Here is a 25,014-nt window from a genome sequence, read left to right as displayed (position 1 = left end):
GTGTATTAATATGTGTTCTTTTTGTTTATTTTTGTTTTGTGGCTGGGCTCTTTCACTTAGCATAATGTTTTCAAGATTCATCTATGTTGTAGCATATATCAGGACTTCATTTCTTTTTATTGTTAAATATTCCATTGTATGGATCTACCTATTTTGTTTAGCCATTCATCAGTTGATGAACATTTGAATTATCTTTTTTGGCTCTTATGAATGCTACTATGAACATTTGTGTGCAAGTTTTTATACAGATGTATTTTTATTTCTCTTAGCTATACACCTGCCAGTGGAATTGCTGTATCATATAATTCCATGTGTAACCTTTTGAAAAACTGCCAAACTGTTTTCCAAAGCACTTGGAAAACATTTCCCACCAGCAGTGTTCAAGGGTTTCAATTTCTGCACATGGTTGTCAAAACTTGTTATTATCTGTTTTTTCTATTAAAACCATCCTAATGGCTGTAAAGTGGTTATCTCATTGTGGTTTTGATTGCATTTCCCTAGAGGGGAATGTTGAGCATCTTTTCGCATGAGTGTTGGCCATTTGTATATCTTTGGAGAAATGTCTGTTCAGATCCTTTGCCCAATTTTTAATTGAGTTGTCTTTTTATTATTGAGTTATAAGAGTTCTTTATATATTCTAGTGCCTTGTCAGATACGTGATTTGTAAAAGTTTTCTCCCATTTTTGTAGGTTATCTTCACTTTCTTGATGGTGTTATTTGAAGCACAAAAAAGTTATTAATTATGAAATCCAATTTATTTTTTTCTTTTGTCGCTTGAGCTTTTGGTGTTATCCAAGTTTTGCCTGAGGTTACAAAGATTTACTCCTATGGTTTCTTCTAAGAGTTATATTTTTAGCTCACCACATTGAGGTATATGACCTATTTGGAGTTAATTTTTGTGTATAGTATAAGGAAGGTCCAAATTTATTCTTTTGTGTGCGACTATCCTGTTGTTACTATTCATTAAAAAGAGTATTCTTTCCCCATTGTCTTGACATTCCTGCCCAAAATCAATTGTCCATGAGTGTAAGGGTTTATTTCTGGACTCCTCCTTAGGTACCATTGATCTGTATGTCTATCCTTAAAATCCTTAATGTTAGTGCTAAACTAGCTTAAGTTTTGAAATCAGAAAGTGTGAATCTTTCAACTTTGCTCTTATTATTCAAAATTGTTTTCACTATTTTGTTTCTTATAATTCCATATGAATTTTAGGATCAGCTGTCAATTAATTTATGCAAATAAGCCAAGTAGGATTTTGATAAGGCCACACTTAAATGTTTTTTAATGAACCTACATTGAAATATCATTATGATCCAAAGTTCATAGTTTACAGTAGGGTTCATTCTTGGTGGTGTACTCTCTGTGAGTTTGGACAAATATATAGTGACATGGTTCCACCGTTATAGCATCTTGCACGATAGTTTCTCTGTCCTCAACTCCTGTGCTCCACCTAGTCATCCTTCTTTCCTCCTAACCCTTTGCAACTAACGACCCTTTTACTGTCTTTATAATTTTGCCTTTACCAGAATGTCATATAGTTGGAATCAAACAGTACGTAGCCTTTTCAAGTTGTCTTCTTTCTCTTAGTGTTAATATATTTAAGGTGCCTTTAGTAATACGCACTTGAGGTTCCTCCATGTCTTTTCATGGCTTGATAGCTTATTATTTCTTCTTAGCACTGAATCATATTTCATTATCTTGATGTACCACAATTTATCCATTCACCTATTAAAGGACATCTTGGTTGCTTTCATGTTTTAGCCGGTTTGAATGAAACTGCTGAAAACATCCATGTGCAGGTTTTTGTGTGGACTTGAGTTTTTAACTCCTTTGGGTAAATAGCAAGGAACACAATTGCTAGATCATATATGGTAAGAGATGTTTAGTTTTGTAAGAAACAGCCAAATTGTCTTACCCAATGGCTGTGCCATTGTGCATTCCCACCAGCAGTGAGTGAGTTCCTGTTCCACATCCTTAATGGCATTTGATGTTGTAGGTGTTTTGGATTCTCACCATTCTAATAAGTGTACAGTGGTATTTTTTATTTGTTTTAATTTGTAATTCCCAGTGTTTCTAAAGTGTGATGACCTCCCCCCCTTGACCTTTAGGCAAGAGGTGGATGGGGTTGGATATTCCCTTCCCCCACGTGGAAGGCTAGAGCCAGCTGGATTTGAGTATTAATTACCCTTTCCTCAGATAGGCTGGGGTCTGATAAAACCCCAGGAGTTTGACTCTGGCAAATAGTTTCTCCTGAGGGTAGGCCTTGTTAAGAAGAATAGCACGCCCTGGTGTATGTTTTACTTTCCTCCCTTAGGCGATCAGGGCTCCCTATCTAACCTTTGTCTTCCAAATCAAAATAAGAGATGATGCATTTATCATTAATTGACATTAAGGCACCAATTCCGGTCTGTTAATTAAGGTTAATTACAGTACAGCAGGTCCTCAAATAGCCTTATAGTGTTGTTTTCTTCAACATGGTTTCATTATAACATTAATGAGGGGAAAAAAATGATTCCTGGCTGGGGCTACTGTCTGTATGGAGTTAGCACATTCTCCCCATGCCTGTGTGGTTTTTTCTGGGTACTTCGGTTTCCTCCCACATCCCAAAGATGTGCATATTGGGTGAATTGGTGTGTCCAATTATCCTAGTCTGAGTGAGTGAGTGAGTGCCCTGCGATGGAAAGGCGTCCTGTCCACTGTGGGTTGCTGCCTTGCGCCCTAAGCTGCTGAGATACACTCTGGCCACCCTTGACCCTGAACTGGAATCAGTGGGTTGGAAAATAATTATCTTATTTGTTTTCATTAATCTTTCTTAAATGTATGGATAGCTCACGTTTATTTCAATGTTTAATATTAGAAGTGTTTGGGGTCTTTATTTGGAAGTTTAGTGATTTTTTTGTGACCAAAAATATGCTGTAGGTACTTAACTCTTGTTTATATCAGTTAGTCTATGGTAAAATTGGTTTCATTGTACTACATTATTTCGTTTAAAGTCACAGCTTCCAAGAACCTATTGGCAACATTAAGTGAGGTTATTGTATGGTGTGGGTGTGTTTCATTTAACATTATCTCCACTAGTTGTTTTCATTCTAGTTTCTTTCCTTTTACTATGATATCTTTTAAAAAGTATAAATAACAGAAGTATATTTGGAGCTAAGAGGGACGTGAAGCCATAGATGCTGATAAATAGTGTATTCAGACAGGGTAATGGAGGAGCAAAGAAGTCCAAAAAAATAGGACTCTTAAATAAAGGTAAACAAACAAGCGGATAGGGTGTTAAAATAACACAGGAGAGTCTAATGGATCCAATTATAGAAACTATAACTGCAATTAGATGTAAACGAGTATTTCCAGTGACAGGATTTGTCTTGGATAGAAAATCTTCTAAAATATATTACAAATTTTTACAATACCTTTGTCAACATTTTTTGTTCCAGTACACTACCTTTGGTAACGTTTCTCACTGAAACTGATTCTCAACTGGGTCCTTTTTCAAACTTCACAACACTCACTTTTCATTCTCCCTCCTTCCCCCATAAATCACTGAAATATTGGCTTCTGAGTAGGTTTTCATCTTATTTTATTGATTCAAAATTATTAGAGAAGTTTATTATACTCTGGAAGTAATAGAATGGTGCCTCCAGAGTCTTGAATTATGTATGACTATTTGTATTATTGGGTGAACTTTATTCTGCTTTTAATTCTTGTACCTGCTTTTAATCATTTTTTCTCATTGTCTTTCCCTCTTTCAGACGGTTCTTCATCTGGTATTAACGTGTTTGCCCTTGCAGTACCTCTTCTAAAATTCTGCATATTAGAAAACCAGATAATCAAGTTTGCCATAATATTTCCTAGGAAATAGGGAGATCCCAAAGGCAGTGCCTATAAGTAAAGAAGCATTTTTATTTATGAATAAACTAGTTTGAGATTTGGATACATGGGCACCTTGCTGTTGGTGGTTTTTAGTTAAAAAAATTATTTTTCAAGTTTCCTTGGCACAAACTTGCTTAAGGAAAGAGTCAGTTTTAACAGGAACTTAACAAATTTTAATTCCTGTTAAAATTGACTCACACACATATGAGAGTAGAAAAAGAGAAAGGAAAGGAGCCTTCTTATGAGGTAAGCTTATCAATGTTTCGATTTTTTTTCATACCCTTCCATTTCCCCACTGTTTCATTATCTTAATTTTCCCTTGTCCTTAGATTTTGTTTCTCAAAAGGCCTTTTATTTATTCCTTAAAATATGCTTTAATTAGCTAGGACTCCTTATAAGATCTAAATTCTTAAGCTCAGGGTAATGTTTAGATTGATGAATACTTAACCCTTAGGTCCACAGATCACTATAAGGTCAGGGATAGAACTGCATTTCAGTATAACCAATTTCCTTGGTAATCTTATGTATTCATTCACAAACACTATTCGAGAAGGGGTCCATAACTTTCATCAAACTGCAAACGGTTTCTGTGCCACAAAGAAGGGTAAGAATCCACGAGGGACAGTCTCTGAGTTGCAGGTCATGAGCTCGTATCACTGCTGCCAGAAACCACAAAGCCTTTGGGGTTTGAGCCACAGAGTTCTGATAAAGGTGTGTGGTACAGGAATTCAGTTAAATTTTGCTGTTGCAACACTGTTAGGTAAATTGTTGGACCTCGTTTAAGATTAGGTAGAATGAAATGGGGCCATTTTAAAACAGCTGAAATTCTTAAATCTATTGAAAAAATTAGCTTGAAGTTTAGTTTCTTATCATAGATTAAAAAATTTTGTATCACAAGGAAAACAACATACTTTCAAAAAAATTGCTAAGACTTTGGGCATTTGGACATTTTTTGGCAACTCACAATAAAATATACATTTGCACTATGCTTCATTTTATAAAAACGGAAACAAGTTTCATAAAACAGTATTCGCCCTTATTATATATTCTATATATTCTACTTCATTTTTTAAAACTCCTAGCTGTGATCTTTTAAAACTGATTTCACAACCCACAGTAGGTCATGACCTGCAGTTCATTTCATGATATACAGAGCCAAAAAGATAAGATTGTGAAATACGTTTAAAATATTTTGTATGTCCCACATCTCAAACAAGGTCTCTTAGGAATCCAAACTTGCCTCATGGTAAAAGCATTTTAAAGAAGTGGGTACATGTTTGTACCCTGGGGATAGTCATTAAGATGCTTGTGCCAGGTCCTTTACATTTATTTTATTTAAGTATTTTGGACTTTATCATAGAGCAGTGGAAAGCTAGCCATTAAAGGATTTTAAGTGTGTGGAGATGGGGTGTGGAGTGATTATGTAAGTGAGATTTGCGTTTTAAAAAGAGATCTGTGAGAACAAATTGGAAGGGGATAGTGGATATGGGAAGACTAGTTAAGAAGCCACTGCATTAGCAGATATTGTTAGCTAGGGTGTTAGCAATAGAGATGAAGAGTTATGTATGAATTCTACTGATATTTAAGAGACAGAAGCAGCAGAATTTAGTAATGGAATGAATGGAAAGTGTGTCCAGATTAGGATATAGAAACATTAAGAACAACTTGTTTTCAGAGATTGGCTGTGAAGGGGTATAGGAAGGGCAATAATGGGATGTGGAATTGAAGGTGTTATTAGTTTTAATGAGAAAAACGATCATATTTATTAACTGAGGAAAGATCCAGTGAAAAGAAGAGTTTGAACAGGAACAGCAGCGAAACTCTATAGCGTGAGATTTCTGAAAAGGTGGAAACAGATGGAATCCAAACAGAGGATCGGCCTACATAAAAGAATATAAGTATTAAGTATTATATTAAGTATAAGTAATTAAGTATTAAGTAATAGTTCATTCATATAGTCAAATCTACAAAAGTACAGATTAAACATCTTCATCAGCCACTCAGTTCCATGTCCCATAGGCAACTAATGTTAATATTTCTGTGGAGCCCTCAAGAGATTTTACTCACATGCAAGCAAATACACAAAACGTAGCCGACTATACACACAATTCTACACTTTGCCTTTTTTCCCCTCCATTTACTGTATCTTGAAACTATTTTCCTATCAATACATAAAAAGCTTCATTCTTCTCTAGGGCTGTATAGTATTGTATGTACCATTATTTAACCAGTTCCCTATTTGATGGACATTTAGGTTGTAACCATTCTTTTGATAGTACCTTTATTTTAACAAGGTGGAAAAACAAACCGGAGATAGGTACACGTGTGGGCGGTGCTGTATGGTTGACTCTAGGAGAAGTTAAGGGGCCCAAATGATCTGGGTGCAGAGAGCTAGGTGGTTCATTTGGGGGCCAGCATATGGAAATTGAATATTTAGGTTAAAGAGCTAGATGTGGAGTCCTATGATCAAATGAGAAGGAATTCTACCTCACCTAGGGAAATCTGGCCAGGTCAATAAACCAGATGGTGAAGAGGAGTCACTGGACTGGAGTTAGAGACAACAGTGTGGTAAATTCCTGAAACTGCAGGTTTTGTCAAAGTCACTTTCAGAAGAGACCTTGTAATAGAGAAGCACTAGGACTACATTTGGTCGCCTCAGATTGGGACCCTTCATTTAAGGTTAAATGGATTAGCCCATCTGGAGGACAAGGAGTCCTCTTTAGGGTGAAGACTGTTTTGGGCTCAGAAAAATCTATAAGCGACATTATTGCTTAATTTGCAAAGAATTTCAGCTTTCTACTATTGTTCTTTCAGTTATAGAACTTGTAATTTTAATCTAAAATAGAAAAATTGATTAAGCCTAAGTTATAAATTTGTTTGTGGAGTGACTTAAGGCACCTTCAAGTGACTATAATTTTTTCAACAACTTTAGTGGGTCTGTACTGTCACACTGTTAGATATCATGGGCCAAGTGTAAGATAAAAACATGAAACAGTGCAGAGTCAGAGGGTGATAGATAGTAGAGGAGGCTTGAGGTGGGGATGGTAATAGTGGTTTGAGAGGGCTTCTCAAGGGTCTGGGTGTTCAAATATCAAAAATCACGGCTTCCCTTTTCTCCTTGTTTGGATATTTCCGTATATTCCTTCAAATGTTTTTTCTGTTTCTATGACAACCATCTAAGTTTCTTAACCCTTTCTTTGTTAACTCTTGAGAAGCTGAAAACCATAAATCCTCTTCTAGAAAGATGCACAGACTTTTGCATGCTGTTTAAAGGAATTCATGTACTTCCCTCAGCTTAACCACCTCTGGTCTATTATTTCAAACTTCTGTTATACCTGCTTTCATTGCCTTCTTCAATATATCTTGTCTGCCATTGCCATAACCTGTTAAAATATAGCCTTTTTGTTATAACTCTTCAGAGACTTTTCTTCAATGCCTGCTATGTAATATATAGGCCAAATATTTGAGAACATTTGATGTCTTCTACTGTTGGAAATTTAACTGAATGGATGTGACGTGCTCAGTAACACCAGACTGAGCCAAATTTTCCTGGCTTATGGTACACATTGAATTTCATTACATAGTTCTAAACTAAGAGTGGTTTGTGTACTTTAAAAAGACATTTTGAAGTTGGTTAATCCTTTTTCTTTTGTAGTTTTACGCTTTTTAAGTGTGAGAAAACAGTTAATTTCCACTGACTTGTATGCCTTTGCATTCCAAGTTGAATTGTTGAAACCAACTATTGTTTAGCTAATAAATAGTTAGCAAGGAACTTTCAAAAGAATATTATAGTAAAGAATATATGTATAATATTTATGTATTAGACTGAATCACTGTATCCTAAAAATAGAGTTACTACGTGGTACAATGCCGATGAACCTCAAATACTTTATGCTAAGTGAAAGAAGCCAGACACAAAAGGTCACATATCGTATGATTTCATTTATGTGAAATATCCAGAATAGGAACAGATGGTAGCCAGAGGCTGAGGAAAAGGGGAAATGGGTGTTAATGGGTACAGAGTTTTATTTGAAAGTGTTGAAAGTGTTTTGAAAATAGAGATTATTAGTGGTTGTACAACATTGTGAATGTACTAAAGGCCACTGAATTGTTCTCTTTAGGTTGGTTAATTTTATGTTATGTGAATTTCACCTCAATTTAAAAAGGATGAAGTTAGATTCCTCTGTAAAAGTCATATTCTTAGTAGAATTAAATATACATTGTGATTTGTCTCTATTTTGCTTTCATTTTCTGTTCAGCTTATAAATTGAATTTTCTAAAGATAACTTAAAATTAGCTATTTACTTAGTGACACCAACTTTACAAAGTATTCCTTTTTATAATAAATTGCAAATTAAATATAATTCCATAGAAATAAAAATAACTCATTTTCAATGCTCTAATGCAACTGTAGTTAACATTTCGATGTATATTTTTTGCATTCTTTTAATTTTCACTTAATGTCATACGTATTTTCTCATGTTACAGAGTTCTAATTTTTTAAAGCCATAAATATTCCATTAAGTCTATATTATTCTCCTGTGCGTTTAGACTATTTCTTTTTTTCCAAGGTAAAATTTCTTGATAATGGTAGTTAGATGTGTTTGTCATCTAAATATTGTGCCAGGGACTAAAAAATAGTGTGCTATTTTCCTGTCAGTACATAAAAAGCTTGTAGATAGCCTTGTTTAGAACAACTTTACTTTTGATTCTAAGATTAGTAACTCTCTAATAATCTTACCTTTTGCATCACTTACATTTGCACTACTGAGGTCAGGTAAGGAAGGTTTTTTGTTTTTGTTTTTGTTGTGCATTACCAAAAGGACTTCAGCACTCTGTATTCCATGTTCTGCTAGTTTCCATTTATTTTATTAGTTAAAACAGTTTCCTGACGACCTGACCCTGGAATTGAGCTTAAGGAAGAATCTAAAACCTTATTTTCTATTTCCAGACTTGTAGGTGTTGACAGCACAATCTGAATTAGTCTAGTATACAAATATCAGCTTCTCATCATTTATTTAGTACAGTCTTAATGTTGAGATTCAGGAAATTCTTGGTATCTGTGTCTTAAAGAGGAGTATCATAAGACAAGTATAATTTTTCTTGTTTCCTATGTTAGGGTATGTTACATGAAACAACATGAACAATTAGAAGGCAAGTATTAGGGATATGTTATTGAATGAATAGTGCATTAAGAAATAGGAATCACCTGTGTAGAAGCTGCAACAGCTAATCTGACTAGAGGATGTAGAAAACCTACTGGGTCACACTAATTTTAGGCCTCCTTAGCAGATCTTGGTTGCTTCAGATAAGCAGTCTTATAAGATCCTTACTCCTTTCACCTCCACTCCATAATATTTCACTAGGCTTCTAGGAAAAAATCCCGTTAAAATGTAGGATTTTGCGAAACAATTTTCATCAAATGGTGGTGGGGCACCTGCATATCCACATAGTACAAAAAATGAAGTTGGACCCCTTTTTCACACCATACACAGAAATCAACTCAGTGGTTCACGTACCTAAATATAAGAGCTAAAACTTAGAAAATACAGGAGTAAGTTTTCATGATCTTAGATTAAGCAAAGCCTTCTTAGATATGATACCAAAAGCACAGGTGACCAAAAAATAAATAAGATGGACATAATCAGATTTAAAAACTGCTTCGGAGGACACCATCAGGAACTCGAAAAGAAAACCCCATGGAATGCAAGAAAATATTTGCAAATCACTTACCTGATAAGGGACTGATGTCCAGGATACTATAAAGAACTCTTACATTCAATAAAGGCAAAACCCATTTTTTAGAAGGGTAGAGGATCTGAACAGACTTTTCTACTAAGAAGGTATAAATGGTCAATCAGCAAGTGAAAAGATTCTTAACATCATCTGTTGTCAGGGGAATGCAAATCAAAACCACTAGGGTGGCTATAACAAAAAAGATAGAATAAGGTTTGGCAATCATGTGGAAAGATTGGAAGGAATCCACACTGCTGGTAGGAATATAAAATGGTGTAAGTGCTTTGGAAAACAGTTTTGACAGTTGCTCAAAAGATAGAACATAGAGTTATCATATGACCCTGCAGTTCTCCTAGTTGTATATCCAAGAGAAATGAAAACATATGTCCACACAGAAACTTGTACAAGAGCGCTCATAGCAGTATATTCATAATAGCCAAAAAGTGGAAACAACTCAAACGTCTATCAATTGATGAATGTGTAAACAAAATGGGGCATATACATACAACACAATATTATTCAGCAAAAGAATGAGATTCTGATACATGCTACAACATGAGTGAACTTTGAAAACATGATTCCATTTATATGAAATGTGCAGAATAGACGATCTATAGAGACAGCAGAATAGTGGTTGCCTAAGGCTGGGGAATTTGTGGGGAAATGGGGAATGACTACTGATTGGTATGGGATTTCTTTTGAGGATGATGAAAATGTTCTAAAATTGTGATGATGGTTACATAACTCTGAACATACTAAAAATCATTGAATTATAAACTTTAAATGGGTTAATTACATTGTGTGAATTATCTCAATAAAGGTATATTGAAATTCAGAGTTTATATTTTAATTGGTATGTACATTTAATGGGCTGGTTTTCCATTTAGCCTCAAAAACTGTTCGAATCCAAGAAATATACCTCCTAGAGAGTTATTTTGCAAAATTCTTTCAACCAAGTTCAGCAGTCTTTGGAAGAAATTAATTTTTATTGGTGATGGCCCTGGTCCTTCAAAAAATAACTTTAAAAAACAGGGGAGGGTATCTGTTAGAGAACTTAGTGCAGTAAATGTAATACCAGACTTCCTGAGCTCCAAAGCCAACCCTTGGCTGCTACAGACACATTCCTTTTGGAATTAATACTGTTTTGGGTTTGTTTTTTTTTTAAGCGCATCTTTTTTAACTCCTTAAAGGCTGTTATGTATATTCTGACTCTAGTTAGTTTGCAAAGAATTCTTGGGCTTATTATTCGTAGTTTTCAAATAGGAATCTTCCATTTAAGGATGAAAAACAAATTATTAAAATACATACTCTTTGACCTGGTAAAATTCAAAGGAAGGATGCTTAAATAAAGATGGTTGTAGCAAAGTAGTACTTCCAACAATAATTCACACACTAAATCTGAGGAATATCTCTTGACCTAAAACTGCCTTGGAGAACTGCCCCACTGGTAACCAATTCTTTTTCAGTAAGTGGGTGCTATTTCCCTTCTAGAAAACCAGTTTGCTTGGTGAAAAGGAAAAGCTAGTCTAATTTAGGAAAGAAAATGGTGGTGGTGCTTAGTAGACTCATGTCTTGGACAAAATTAACTCCAAGTTGCTTTATTTTAATGATACACATGGATTAGAATCAGAAAGCTTTCAAAGAACCAAGGCAGCCATTCTCTCCTATCTCTTACCCAGGGGCTTCAGGGTTTTTCATTTGTGGACTCTGCTTCACTCAACATTTCTATACTATCAGTTTCCTCATAACCTCAGTTTACACATGCCTCTGATTTGCTGTCTGATGACCTCTCAAGTCCCTTGATTCAGTTTTCCAATTCTAATTCTAAGAAAAGAATCTGATTGGTCATCCTCTCTTCATCAGTTAGGAGTTGCAAGTCATCAAATGTTGGGTAATCTGTGGGTACACTAGAATGTGTGCCTGTCTCAGAAGTTGCCAGATAATGAGCAATTTAGGGATAGTGGGAACTGTGGGTGAGGTAGTTATCTTCTTCTGTTTACTATTTCTGAATCCCCCTATTGTAGGGGATTTAGGCTTCATGAGGACAGTTATTGTCTTGGTAAATACCTCCTTTGCCTAAAACAGCATCTGAAATTTGGTTGGGTGTTCAAGAAATACTGTAATTGGTGGCTGGGCTCAAAATGTGACCTTGGTTTCAGTTGTCTTGAGATTTAGATGGATGAGTAAGTTTATCTAATGACTTGCTAATGTTGAGTGCCTATGGTGCTAATGCCTGCTAACTCTCCTCCAATTAGGATACTTTCTACCACCCTGTGTGCTAAGTGGTCAGTGAATATTTATGTAACGAATGAAAGAAGCTAACCTTTTCATTTCTTTAAAAACAAGCAAACAAACACCAAACCACCTCCTTGGAAGTGGTGCTTTTTTCTGTGCAGATGACTCTGGTTTGTATATTTTCTCATTAAATATAATATATCATTTGTTAGTGTCTTAGATGGGATGCTGGCTTTTTCCCTCCTCTATATGTATAATTGTATAATACATATATAAATTATCATTTATGGTTCAGGAACAGCATTAATGCTAATCTTGGGGTTTTTTGGTTGGTTGGTTTATTGGTTGGTTTGGGGTTTTTTTGGTCAAGATCCATTGAACATCAGTTAGAATATGCATTGAGACCATATCTATTCCACATCCTCTATTTTATGGCTGTAAGTTTCAGTCTGGCAAAATTCAGAGAAAACATTCGCAGTAGGAGACTGCAGCTGGGGAGGGGGTGGTGCCAGCAGCAGCTTGTAAGGCTGTAAGGAGAAAATCAGAAGAGCTGACTCTTATTTCCTACTGGAGGAAAGCATACAGCTTTTGGTGACAAGCTGCATTCTTTAGCGGTGACTTTATTTTTCCTTCACCACAAACCAGACTTGTACTATTTACAGCCTCAGCACATTATTTAGGCACTTCCCCCACTGCATTGTTTTAGTTTTTGAAATTGTATCATATTCCCTAAAGTGGTCCAACTTTTACTGTAGTACCTTTCAGATAGACACCTTTAACACTTTGATCTGTTTCTTTCTTGGCTTTTAAACTCCCTAAAATTGGGGCCCATATATTTTTCACAACATTCATCATTTTATAGGTGCTCCATTGTATATTAACAAGCAACTGGAATGCTTCAGAGCTTTTTCTCATGACGTCAGACTTTGCTGTTTTGTGTGACTGACCTTATCTTTTTCCTTTGCTCTGCCTCAACATATTTTGTAATCCTTTGTTCCTTTTTTCTTCAACCACCTCTCATGATACTGCATTTATTTTCCTAACACACATTTTAATTTTAAATTATTTGCTTTAAGACAAATACTTTTCCTTGGATTCTCTTGTTTTGTTGTTGTTTGCACGAAGACTGTGGAGAATTAAAGAAAGCATTAAGAAGGAAAAAAATGTATAAATTTATTTGAAATATATTTCCTTCTCATTGTGAATTCACCCTTTCTCAAAATTTAAACTCACAGGGCAAGTACATGTGTGTCTTCTATCAACATTGAGGAAATGGTAGATAAGATTATAAGACACGTCAGAAGTAGATGGGGATAAAAGGAAGTGGGGAAGAAAGGAAACAGGAAAGATGAGATGTCTACCTTGGATGACTAGTGATGTCATTAGAGGAAGGCCCAGATATTGAGCCCTTATCTTAGGTACTTTACTTACATTTTCTTAGTTATTGTTTATAACACTCTTTCGAGATAGGTGTTGTATTCATTTTTCTGATGAGGAACTTTAGGCTTAGAGGTATTAAGTAACTTTCCTATGGCCGTTGCATACCTGATAAGTGCATAGCTTATCAGTGCATAGCTGAAATTTTATGAAATGTCACTGTACAGTGACATTACACTGTACAGTGGAAACGTCTTTTCACTGTAGTTCTCTATTATTTACTTAGATAGTGGGCATAGATATTTTGAGTTTGAGAAGCAGTGTGGAAGTAGAAAGAGATAATTAGTTTGGTTTTAGGCATATTGAAGTTCCTGTAGGATAAGTAGGTAGAAATTTGAAAGAGGCAACAAACAGATATTATCACTTGGAGAAAGAATCTTGGTTATAATTTATAACAAGTTTTCCTTTTTGGTTTTATTGAGGCTTAATTCAAATCATTAGCAGTTTTTTCGTAGCATGTTTATAAAATCCTGATATGAATATATGACATGAATTACAGGAATACAGATGCTTTGGTTTGAACATGAGTGCTTTGGTTTAAATCATTCAGTTATCCAGTAATGTTTATTGAGTCCCTACTATGTGCAAGATAAGAACCTACAGTAGAGGACAATTGTTAGTTAGGGAAGGTTTCTAAGAAAGTAAAAGTTGTTTGGCTGAGCTCTGAAGGAAGAAAAGGAGGTATTTAAGCAATGGTGATGGAGGAGAGTGTTTCATGCTGAGTACAGTAGGTGCTATGACTTTGTATGGGAGAGACCATGGTTCTTTAAAGATCTGAAAGAAGACCAGTAGGGCTAGAAAGCAGTGAGTGAATTGTTAGATGAAGAAGGAGAGGTCGGTAGGTCTGTCGGCAGGTAGGTTACCAGGTTATTCAGGGCTTTGGCGTTCTTGTTAAGGATTTTGACCTCCATCCTAAGAGCAGTGGGAAGCTGCAGAAGGGATTTTAAGGTGTGTTTGAGGAGGGTATAGGTTTGGATTTGTTTTGAATAGATTGTTCTAACTTCTAGGTAGAGAACAAATTGGGATTTGCTAGCTAATATTGTACACCAGGGAAGAATTGGGAGCTTAGACTGGAGTATTGTCAATAGACATGGAAAGAAATGAACAGATTCTGCCAGTATTTCAACAGAAAATAAATTCATTAGAACTTGATGGTGTGTTGAATATGGAAGGGTAACGGAAAGGGAGGTTCCAAAGATGTCTGTGTCTTACAGAACTAGAAAGAGTCATTCACTGGACAGCAAAGCCTTAAAGAGGACCAGATTTGGGAAGGGAGTTCATTTTTGGACATGTTGAATTTGCAGTACTTTTGGGACATCGAATTTGAACTGTCAAGTAGAGCCTGGAGTTCAAAAGGGAGATCTAGACTGGAATATAAATTTGTAAATCATATCTAGGTGGTAATTTTAGCTGTTAACATGCAGGTAGTTACTAGGTGAAGAGTATAAGGCAGAAGAGGCCGGGACAAAACCAATCACATTTGTGACTCCAAATACAGTCACATTGTAAGGTACTGGGGATTAGGACTTCTACATAATGAATTTTGGGGGACAAGTTAGCCCATAACAACATCTCTATTTCGTGTTTTTCTCTGCTAAATAATGTTCAAAATATTAGTTCCTTCAGGGGTCTTTTTAAATTTACATTGAGAAAAGGAATACTGCATAGCAGCTGTTGTCAAAACATACCTTTTTCAAAAAAGAACATTTATAATGAACATAGCCAAATACACTATTTGAAAACAAAGGAATCAATGCAGGTACTATTCATCACTCTGGACAGTATCTAGAATGTTCACCGATTCCATAGGAGAACTCACAGGACTTATTAGCATATAATTGTAATCACAGCTATGATTTATTATGGCTAAAGAATATAAATCAAAATCAGCAAAGAGAAAAGGTGCATGAGTCTTTAGGAAACAAGCACAAGCATCCAAGAGTCCTCCTACGGGTGTCAAACAAAATGCGCTTAATCCCTGCAACATTGAATAGTACCAATATGTGTGAATGGTTGTCTACCAGGGAAGCCCAGGGTACTGAATAAGTACACTGCCTGTCACATACCAAAATTCTAGACTTCCAAAAGGAATGCAAGTGTTCAGCATAAATCATATTTACACAAAGAAATTAGGCACAATGAACCATCAGTTAGGTAATAGTGAGAAGTGTCCCGGATTCCAAATCTTTTTAAAATTGCGGTTTTTATATCCCTAATCTTCCATTCCATGGCTTCTAGCTTACATTAGAAAACAAGATTCTGGGGCGGCCTAGTTGGTTAGAGCGCAGTGCTCATAATACCAACATCGCCAGTTCGATTCGCACATGGGCCAGTCGGCTGCGCCCTCCACAACTAGATTGAAAGACAGTGACTTGGAGCTGATGGGTCCCGGAAGAACACACTATTCCCCAATATTCTCCAATAAAAATTAGAGGAAAAAAAGATTCCATTTTGCCACCTAGAAAATACCATAAACACTCTAGTTACTAAATAGTTAATAATTCATACATCAGGCCATTATTAAGACATGGTAATTAAAATTAGGTGTGTGTGGTAAGAAGGGTGAGACCACATCCATCTTTAAAATTTCAGTTCTTAGTCATTTCCTTCCCTCTATGGCTTTCTGAAAAGTTGCATATAGACTGAAATTAGAATGTTGAATCATTTTAAATACCTAGACAGTACTCAGAGGGTTCCTTTGTTTTAACAAAAAATACCAAAGAAGAAAATGTATTCATCATGAAAATTAAGATAGGATTTTAATTTTAATATCTATTAGTATGTTTCTTCATAAAGTTTTCCTTTTCTGTTCTGCTTTCTGTGTTCTCTGTACATACACAAAGTGAACCAACCACAAAACCGAAGAAATCTAGCCACTTAAAAAGCACATGCTGAGAGATATTACTTGTAAACAATTTAGTTTGTTTTGTTTGTAGTGGGTGTGTGTATTCAAGGATTTTGGAGTCCCTTATTACCCACAGGCGGATACCAGTTGTTCCAGTGTGACTTCAGATGTGTCATATCTTAGTGTAGAGGGCAGCTCATCAAGACTAGTCAGCTGGACTGGGACTGAGTCAGGAAGGTAGTTTATACTGGAAATAGTAATCCAAGGGTTGAAAAACTCAGAGCCGACAGAAGTCACAGCAGAGACCAAAATGTTTCTTGTGTTCAGGGACAAGCCAGAAAGCCAGGACCAAAGCCAAGGACAAGAGCGATTAGCTTCAAGTCTGCAAACCAGAGTCATTTGATGATGGGGAGAAAACAAAGGGTTAGAATAACTTACAAATATTGACATTTACACAGCTCTTTGATGTTATCTTATATGAGTGTATCATCACCCTCTAAAGTGGTGCTATTATCTCCTTTGTTCAAAGTCAAAGAGAGTTGGCTCGTCACCACCGTAAATAGCAAAGACTCAAATCTTTGAATTTTTCACTGAAAATCGCATATTCTTAGATAAAAGTGTTTTTAAAACCATGTTCCATTGATTCCTAAGATTCTGCCAAGGTACCGCTGTTAGGCAATGGGATGCGCATCCCTCCTGGGTCACATTCCATCCCAGTCCCATTCCACCATAGCAGCTCAGATTTAAATATTGTGATTATAAATAAGATTCCTTTGAACAAAATAGTTTTGTTGCTTAAAAAACCCATTGGATTAGCAGACTGTGCTACCTGTTTTAGACCAGGTAGTTTATGAACGTGGCACCGGAGAATAGAAATCCTAAAGAGAGTGCAAGGAGAAACTGTCCTCAGTGTTTTAAAATAATGTTCCAAGTTTAGGCAGTGGCAGAGTTTGACTTTCTCCCAACCCTACAGTAAGAACTAACTGAAGTAGCCCACCAGGAGTTCAATCGAAGGACAGAGAAGGTATGATTAGACTATAGAGTTTATTTTTCTACCAGTACTAGACTCTTCTAAAGGGGCAATTTAAAAATGGATTTGATGTGCTTTGAAATTCTTAAATTCTATAAGTTATTGAAATTATAAAACCTTTATTGCAGATGAAAAACCTTTATAGAATCATTTGTTAGAAATGCCTTATTTTGATGGCTTTCTTTAAATGCCATTTCAATGTACTCTTCTTCAAAGTGATGTAAATGAACAAAATCGAAATCAATTTAACTTACAGACTCTTCTTGCTATCCAGCAACCAAGTATGGTGTAGTGGAAATTACTGGATTAAAAGGGAGACCAGAATTCTAATTCTAACATTGTCAATAATCATGTGACTGTAGGTTAAGCAAACTTGGGCCGATAAAATTGGAAAGTTGGGCTTAATGAATTCTAAGATTCCATTTGGAAAATTCTACTTACCTCTACCAATCATTTCTTTTTGGATTAATTAAGCTGAGGCCTAGGGACAGACTCTGTCAATATTGGGTGTCAGGGAGGAGGGCTGGGGAAGACTTCATCATGTAAACAACCTACTTGACGGTAGAATTTACCAATAGGCCTGCAGGGAAAGGTAGAGGGAATAGCAAGAACAAAGGCAGTAAGGTGGAAAAGCATGGGACATACAGGAAACAGCTAGTTTTGCTGCAATAATAGATAGGTAATAGTTCTTTGAGTTAAATAAAAACTACTACTTATTGAGTTCCTGCCATTCCAGGGTTCACCAACTTCCTCATTTAAGCCGTCTAACAAACAACCCTATAAGAAAGGTGGGATCTAATCCAGATAGGTTAAATAGCTTAAACATGGTCACTCTGTTAAGTGGCAGAGAAGTATAATAACTTAAGCCCATGGTTAGCTGGATCCAAGAGCCACATTTAATAATCTTCTTTGCACGTAATATGTACTAAAATAATTATTTGGATGAAGAATATAGTTTTGATAAGCATTCACATGCTCGATTATTATTTCCTAAATGATGAGATAGAAGTATGGAAGTACTTAAAGTAACTTTTAATGAATTTATATGGAAATTTATAAAACATGAAACTTTGAACTACTGGCATTTTACTTGTACCAGAGAATATACTCTTAATTATTTGATAAAGGATTTATTGGGTTTTGCGATCTTTAATTATACATTTGTTCCGAATCTCAGAGGAAAGGAATATTTAAAGTCTTACATCGTATGTCGAACTGTCTTTGACAGGAAACTACTGTCAGAAAAGGAGGTTTGTAAGAATTAGGCTAATTTAAAGGAACATAATGGTATCTTTAGGAGACATTGTGGTAAAAGGTTTTTTTTCTCCCTAAAATTTCTCTTTGAAAAGGGAAATTTTCAAAGGTGGGTGCTTTCTCTATTTTATTTTGAACCACAGAAGCCATTAGCTCAACACAGCCTCCATTGATGCTACTTCTGGATGATTATGGTGGTCCATTTCACAGAATTTTTTTAAAAGCTTAACAAATTTAGCAGTTATTCCTGGGGACATAATCTCACAATTGCAAATGTTGGCTTGTCATTGTAAACAAGTGCTTAAATTGTAGAGATCATGAGTAATCTTACAGGATGAATGGAAATAACATTTTCTAATGTAAGCAGTTCTGATTTGACTTGAAATTTCCCAGGAAAGTTTCATACATGGATACAAAATGTTATGTCTCAGTTTATTCAGTAGAGATGTTCTCTGGAAAACCATATTAGGTGGCCCAAAACTGGTTCTAGCCACAATTAAATTATTAGGTCAAAGATGTACTATCTTTCTTGTACTTCATTGAGGTCTCTTCCTTGTACTTCATTGAGGACCTCATTGAGGTTTTCTCTGATCATCCTATCTAAGGTAGCACCACCCCATCACTCTGGGAACTTTATTTTGTTTACTCTCAACTCCCCACCCCCTTACACAATAGGTACTCAGTATTTGTTGAAATAATGTATAAAGGGTATGAATAAAATTATTTCATAAACGTGAGTAGAATAAAAGCAATATGTCTAAATTAGTACATTTCATATAATAACATATGCAAGTAAATGAATGTTACAAATACATATTTGGGTATTTGATTTATATCCCTTAAAAGCTTATGTATTCCATTTAGAAGAAAAAATGGCCTCATTTGACTCAGGCAATTATCATATACAAATATGTATCCAAAAGCCTAAAAGGAATTTTACAAAAGTTTATTGCAACTTCTAGTCTTTCCAAATAAATAATAAATTACTTTAAGACTGTTGTCTACATGGAAAGAAAAGTAAGTTTGCAAATAAGAGTCTATAATGGCCAGTTCTAATGTAAACAGTGGTATACTGAGGCCACAAAATTCCATTGTGGCCTAGAGAATGTCGAGTACAGTTCATTAGGTTAATTAATTTATTTGTGTATCAGGAATGAATATATCTCAGTTTTATGGCCTTCATGGAGAAATACTTCAGATAACATTCTATGCCAGTTTTTCAATGAATCCTATATTTAAATCCTTCAAAGTAGGTCAGATATGCCCAAGTTAAGGCAGGGTACAACAGAATCTTGTACTACTGTACACTAGCCCAGCCTACCTTTCACCAAGCCCCCCTCCCCAATCCCCAGCCACAAAAAGAAGAAACAAAAAGAAAACATTACCCCAGAAAACATATTTTTAAAAAATAATCCTTTTCTCCATTTCTTCAAATTTAGGAACAAGTTCCAGTTCCGGTCTATCATCCAACACCTAGCCAGACTCGCCTAGCAACTCAGCTGACTGAAGAGGAACAAATTAGGATAGCTCAAAGAATAGGCCTCATACAGCATCTGCCTAAAGGAGTTTATGACCCTGGAAGAGATGGATCAGAAAAAAAGATACGGGAGTAAGTTTTAATAAATTTGTACATGTTTCAAAGGTCTATCTCCAGAGATTTTCTTTTGAAAAATATCGTCTTGCATTTTGGAAGTCAGGTAATAGTTCATGCAAGAGAATGTTTAGATGTAGAAATTTAAGAAAAATTTTCATATAAAAATAACTAAGAAAAGGTATGAATTCTTACCATTTTATATGTTGTGTGTGTCCATTTGGATGACAGTTGATGCCAGTTAAAAACGGGCCACCTGTGTGAGTGTGAACTAGTACCAACATTGCCTTGTCAGCTGGGAAAGCAATTTTTCAATGTGTCAAGGACCTTCAGGTGTATATCCTTTGAGACAGAATTCTAGAAGTCTATCCCAAAATGCGCACCTCACTCCAGCTTCTAGAGCTTTGTTCACAAAGATATTCACCATAGTTTTATTTAGTGAAAAACAACAGTAGAGGTATAGTTAAGTAAATTAGTGGTATATAGGAATACTTTTAGGTTACACAGCCATTAAAATTGTTTATTAAGAGTTTTGAGTGATGTGAGGAAAATATTATATTCATTTCTTGTGGAATAATTTTATTAAGCCTGATGGGTTGAATATAAAATTTTACTTCAGAGGTGTTTTTGTCTCCAGAGCGCATTATTGTCTGACAGTCTCCTAATGAGGACAGCCATTCTCTTTTTAGGTTGAGACTGGTCTTGCCAGTACAGACATAATGTAATTTACTGCGTTAATGTTTGACTGAGCCATAGCACCATTTAGTGCTAGCACTTAAGATCATAGCCTACCTAGACAACTGACTTTTGAAACACTGCAGAATTGGGTTGCTTCTTAAACCTGTAGAAAAGTGCAGTGAACTTGAACTGGGGGTAGTGAAGAGACTTTTAACCTGTAGCGGCCCAGTAAATAGGCTGAAATTAATGGTTCTGTTTTTCTATAGTTATTAAAATGAAAACTGTCTTACCCTTGGGCTTACACTAAAAACTCAGTTCAAATAAACATAAGTTTATCTCATTGATGGTTTCCTACCTGAAGCATCACATTCTCCTTCAGGTGTCTTTTACATGTAGCTATTTTACAAGCACAGTTCTAACAATGCACTCGATCCCCCTGTAGTCCATTTCTCTTTTGCTCTGTTGATTGCTCTCAAACCCTGCAAATCCAAGGAGATTGAAAAAGAGATTGTGGCTAATTTAACACTTACTAGGAAATAATTTCAATTTGCTTTGGTGGTAGGTTGTCAGGCAAGCCATTTTCACGTGTTCAGATTAACACTGTCTTTGTAATGTGATTTTGATGACTATTCTAGATAGATAGATCACTTCTCTAAAAATGCTTTCCGATTTCTTCTCCCTTACCCCCAACAGGTGTGTGATCTGTATGATGGACTTTGTTTATGGGGACCCAATTCGATTTCTGCCGTGCATGCACATCTATCACCTGGACTGTATAGATGACTGGTTGATGAGATCCTTCACGTGCCCCTCCTGCATGGAGCCAGTTGATGCAGCACTGCTTTCGTCCTATGAGACTAATTGAGCCAGGGTCTCTCATCTGACTTCAAGTGAACCATCATTTTTGGTGGTGTTGATCTTTTGTCACTGAGCCCAAAGAGCCAGGGATTAGGAATTAAGATCATGCACAAAAGTTTCCTAAAAATTCCTGAATGGCTGCAGATGTTGGGGAAAAGTACGTGATATTTTAGAAACTTAGGGGGAAAAGTAGGATGGTATTTTTATGTAAAGCCTTGACCCAGTGTTTAAAAAATTATAATTGTATTTAGATCTTGTATTGCTCCAGTAATAGGAATTGTGTAAAGTGTTACAGCAGCTGTATATGTTTAAATTGTGTGTGTTGAAGATTAGGAAAAAGATAGTGGTTGTTTTTCCTAAATGAAATAACTTTCTTCTTCCCCCCACCCAAATTCTTTTCTGAAGTTGCTGGCATTTGGGTCAAGGTTTTATTAAAAGCTACATTTTATAACACTGGCACAAAAAAAAAAAAAGTAGTTTTAAGCTTGTTTGCACAGTTCTTTTTTTCCATTGGAAATGGAATTCATTGCCTTAGGTCTTTTTAAATAGTGTATTATTATCGTTGGGGCTGGCTCTATGCTTGAAAACCAGTTTATTTATAACCTGTTATAAGTGCTATATCTGTTTGCAGTTAGGAAATGCAGAATTCAAAGTAATCTCCTAGCTTGTAAGCAAACTGAGATGCACTATCCCTTTTCTATAAAAAGAAATGAGTTAATGTGTCAAGAAACCAACTCTAATAAAGTGGGGTTTAATATTACCCTTTCCTATGTGTTTTATCTAATTATTTTGGTTGGTAATATGGTGATAATTAAAAGTCAATTTTAAATATTAAGATTTCTGATTTATTGAGCTTGAATTATGCCACGATGCTTATGTAAAAATGAAAGTGGCACCATGGTAAAACTGAGAAGTTTCTCAGTTGTAACAATTTTGATTTATTCTTTCCTGTGACCTCCTTCCCTATTGTCTTGAACCATAGCAAAAGGATACTGCATCTCTTATTATGGTAGTGCTGAGGTTATTGAAGTTATATAAAACACATCTCAGTCTGTGTTTCTTGGAAAGGAAAGTCCTGCTAGCTGACTGACAAGTCTAATAAGCAGGGAGAATTAAAAATATATTTCGTTTTGCACACAAATGCAGAATTTGTATAACCACATGACTTCATAGTTGTGATCTCAAAAAAGAAGGAATTTATCCTTTACCTTTTTCTTGCAGTTAATGTAAGAACACTGAATCTCTAAGCTTCTGAAGTGTTAGGGGTAGAGATGGTCTAGTAAAGATGTAGTTGTAATGTTTTATTCATTTAGCATGTGTTTATTTTGCCTTATGTACTCAGAGGTGATTTATTCGTTCAGCTCAGTGATATTATAGCTAAAAAAATCATTCATTAGCAAAAGGAGAAGCAATTTCAACCTAACAGATCAGCAATGTTTATTGTTTTATATTGAGTTGAATATTTGACTCTTAACACTTTTCTACATACAAAACATAAGTATCTTGAAGGTTCTTCACAATTGCATTGTAGAGGAATTTAATATGTCATAAGTACTTCTTAAAGGTTTGACATTTGACTGTAGTATCCATATGTTGAATAATTTTCTTATGAGCCCCATGATGGGAAGACTTAAAGACAAATTTGAGAAAAAATGAAAGAAATTAGATTATCAGGTTCTATTAAATTGTTACATGTATCTTGCTTAAGTTTTGTTCATTAATTTATATCCACCCAATTACATAAAGCAAATTTGGAGGAAACACCTGAAGTTGTGCAATATTTTTAGTGGTATTACTTTTTTATCCTTGTGTTTTCTACTTAAACATGATGGCTATGTCAAGTATTATAGTCAGACTTTCTTTTTTGCTATGAACTTTAAAAAAATCATTTTCTGTGTTGCTATTAGTCTTTCCTTATTACAAGGCTTCTTTCACAGAAGTTTGGCAGTAATATTGAAGGAGCGGAATGCTTTTTTTTCTTTAGGTACTTTGTATTCTTTAATTTTGATCTCCATATACCATGTTAAGAACCATCAATTTTGGCTTTTACTAAGTTAAATAAAGTTATGATACAGTTGTAAAGGGCTAAAGTTAGAGTTGATTACAATGTTACAATTAACAATGTTCCCCAAGTTATCTAATCCTTTCTTTAAAATAGACATGGATGGATTTAATTACTTTTAAATATCTAGGTATATATACCTTTTGGGAAGCATTTTTTATGACTTGGCATTTAATACCATCTAATAAATTCAGAAGTTTGATAGCTTCAAATTTTCTAAAGCCAAATAATAGGCTCAACATATTTAGATTTCAGCAAGGTATGTTCATGCTTGGTTGTAGGATTTATAATGTCTGAGAAGCCTGACCAGGAAAAAAATAGTCTTACTCTTTTTACTATAAACCCAACACATTAAGATATTTATAGTTTGGTTCACACAAACTTTTTCAATTCTATGAATATTCTTTATTGAGAATCTCTTAAGACAGGTATTGTAAGACTCTCCCCCTACTATCGGTGTCAACTATGTGATATAAAGCAGTATGATTTTACAGAATACACTGAGCATTGAGGTACCAACTTCTCTGCATACAGAGCTCCTTTGTAAGGAAGCATGCATGTAAAAACAGGGAATAACAATAAAATAGTCAATAATAGAGCTGCGTATGGTCCTGAAAATGGTAAACAGGAAAAGAAGGTAAGTTTCTTTGGCATAATTCAGAAATTCATGCAGTTTGGTGGCTACCTCTGCTTACAAGGGCATTGGCGCACAATCAGTTTCTCAGTCAACTGATTACACTTGTGTGTAAGGGCATCATAGCTGACGTAATAACCGCAAATGATTTTTGAAACCTTTAATTTTTCAATTTGATTAGAATCTCCTGAAGTAATCTTAGATTTCCTCACCTGAATTTAAAGATCATCTACTATTTTACTGGGTGGGGAGCAAGTCAAAGAAGGTAGCCCTCTTTCTGTACCCTGTACCCTGTGGAGCTGCCCTGCTCCCATCGTACACTCTAGACTTCCGTAAGACACAGGCCTGGTTCGGGAGGTTCTCTTCGTGGGAGGCATGGGCACGAGAGCCACCGGAGTCCTGAGCAGTCTTCTCCTGACTGCATTATATTAATCCTTTGGGGACTTAGCTGAATTCCTTCTTATTTCTTCTTGTTTCTTATTTTTTATTTCTTGGTCTGTTTCTAAGTGTTTTGCCATTGAGGTCTCTTCTTTCCATCAACTTTGTGCCCCTTCAGAAATGAATCAGTATTATAGGCCAGCTTTCCTGTTAAAGGTTTGGATCCACCCATGCATCTCTTGAAATACATTTTTTCCTTAGAAAGAGATACTCAGAACCTAGCTTAATAAATCCTTGTTAAATAAAAAAGTACAGAATAAAAATGTCCAACTACAAAATTGCTATCATTGCACTGAATATAATTACTGATTGACCCACTGTTAGATGAGATTTTTCTGAGAGT

At 35.4% G+C, this 25,014-nt stretch overlaps 1 protein-coding gene across 1 annotated transcript in view; it reads left to right on the top strand.

Moving 5' to 3' along the window:
- The window catches only part of RNF11 (ring finger protein 11), a 33,940-nt gene extending 10,706 nt beyond the window's left edge, over nt 1-23,234 (top strand). The window contains exons 2-3 of the mRNA XM_081054989.1: nt 19,850-20,019; nt 21,373-23,234. Of these exons, the coding sequence (XP_080911115.1) occupies nt 19,850-20,019; nt 21,373-21,544 (342 nt within the window). The 3' untranslated portion in view covers nt 21,545-23,234. The remainder of the gene's footprint in view (nt 1-19,849; nt 20,020-21,372) is intronic.
- Nucleotides 23,235-25,014: the final 1,780 nt, after the last annotated feature.

Source organism: Rhinolophus hipposideros (assembly GCF_964194185.1).
Source record: "Rhinolophus hipposideros genome assembly, chromosome: 8".
NCBI classification, from domain to species: domain Eukaryota; kingdom Metazoa; phylum Chordata; class Mammalia; order Chiroptera; family Rhinolophidae; genus Rhinolophus; species Rhinolophus hipposideros.
This window is presented reverse-complemented; position numbering and strand designations above follow the sequence as displayed.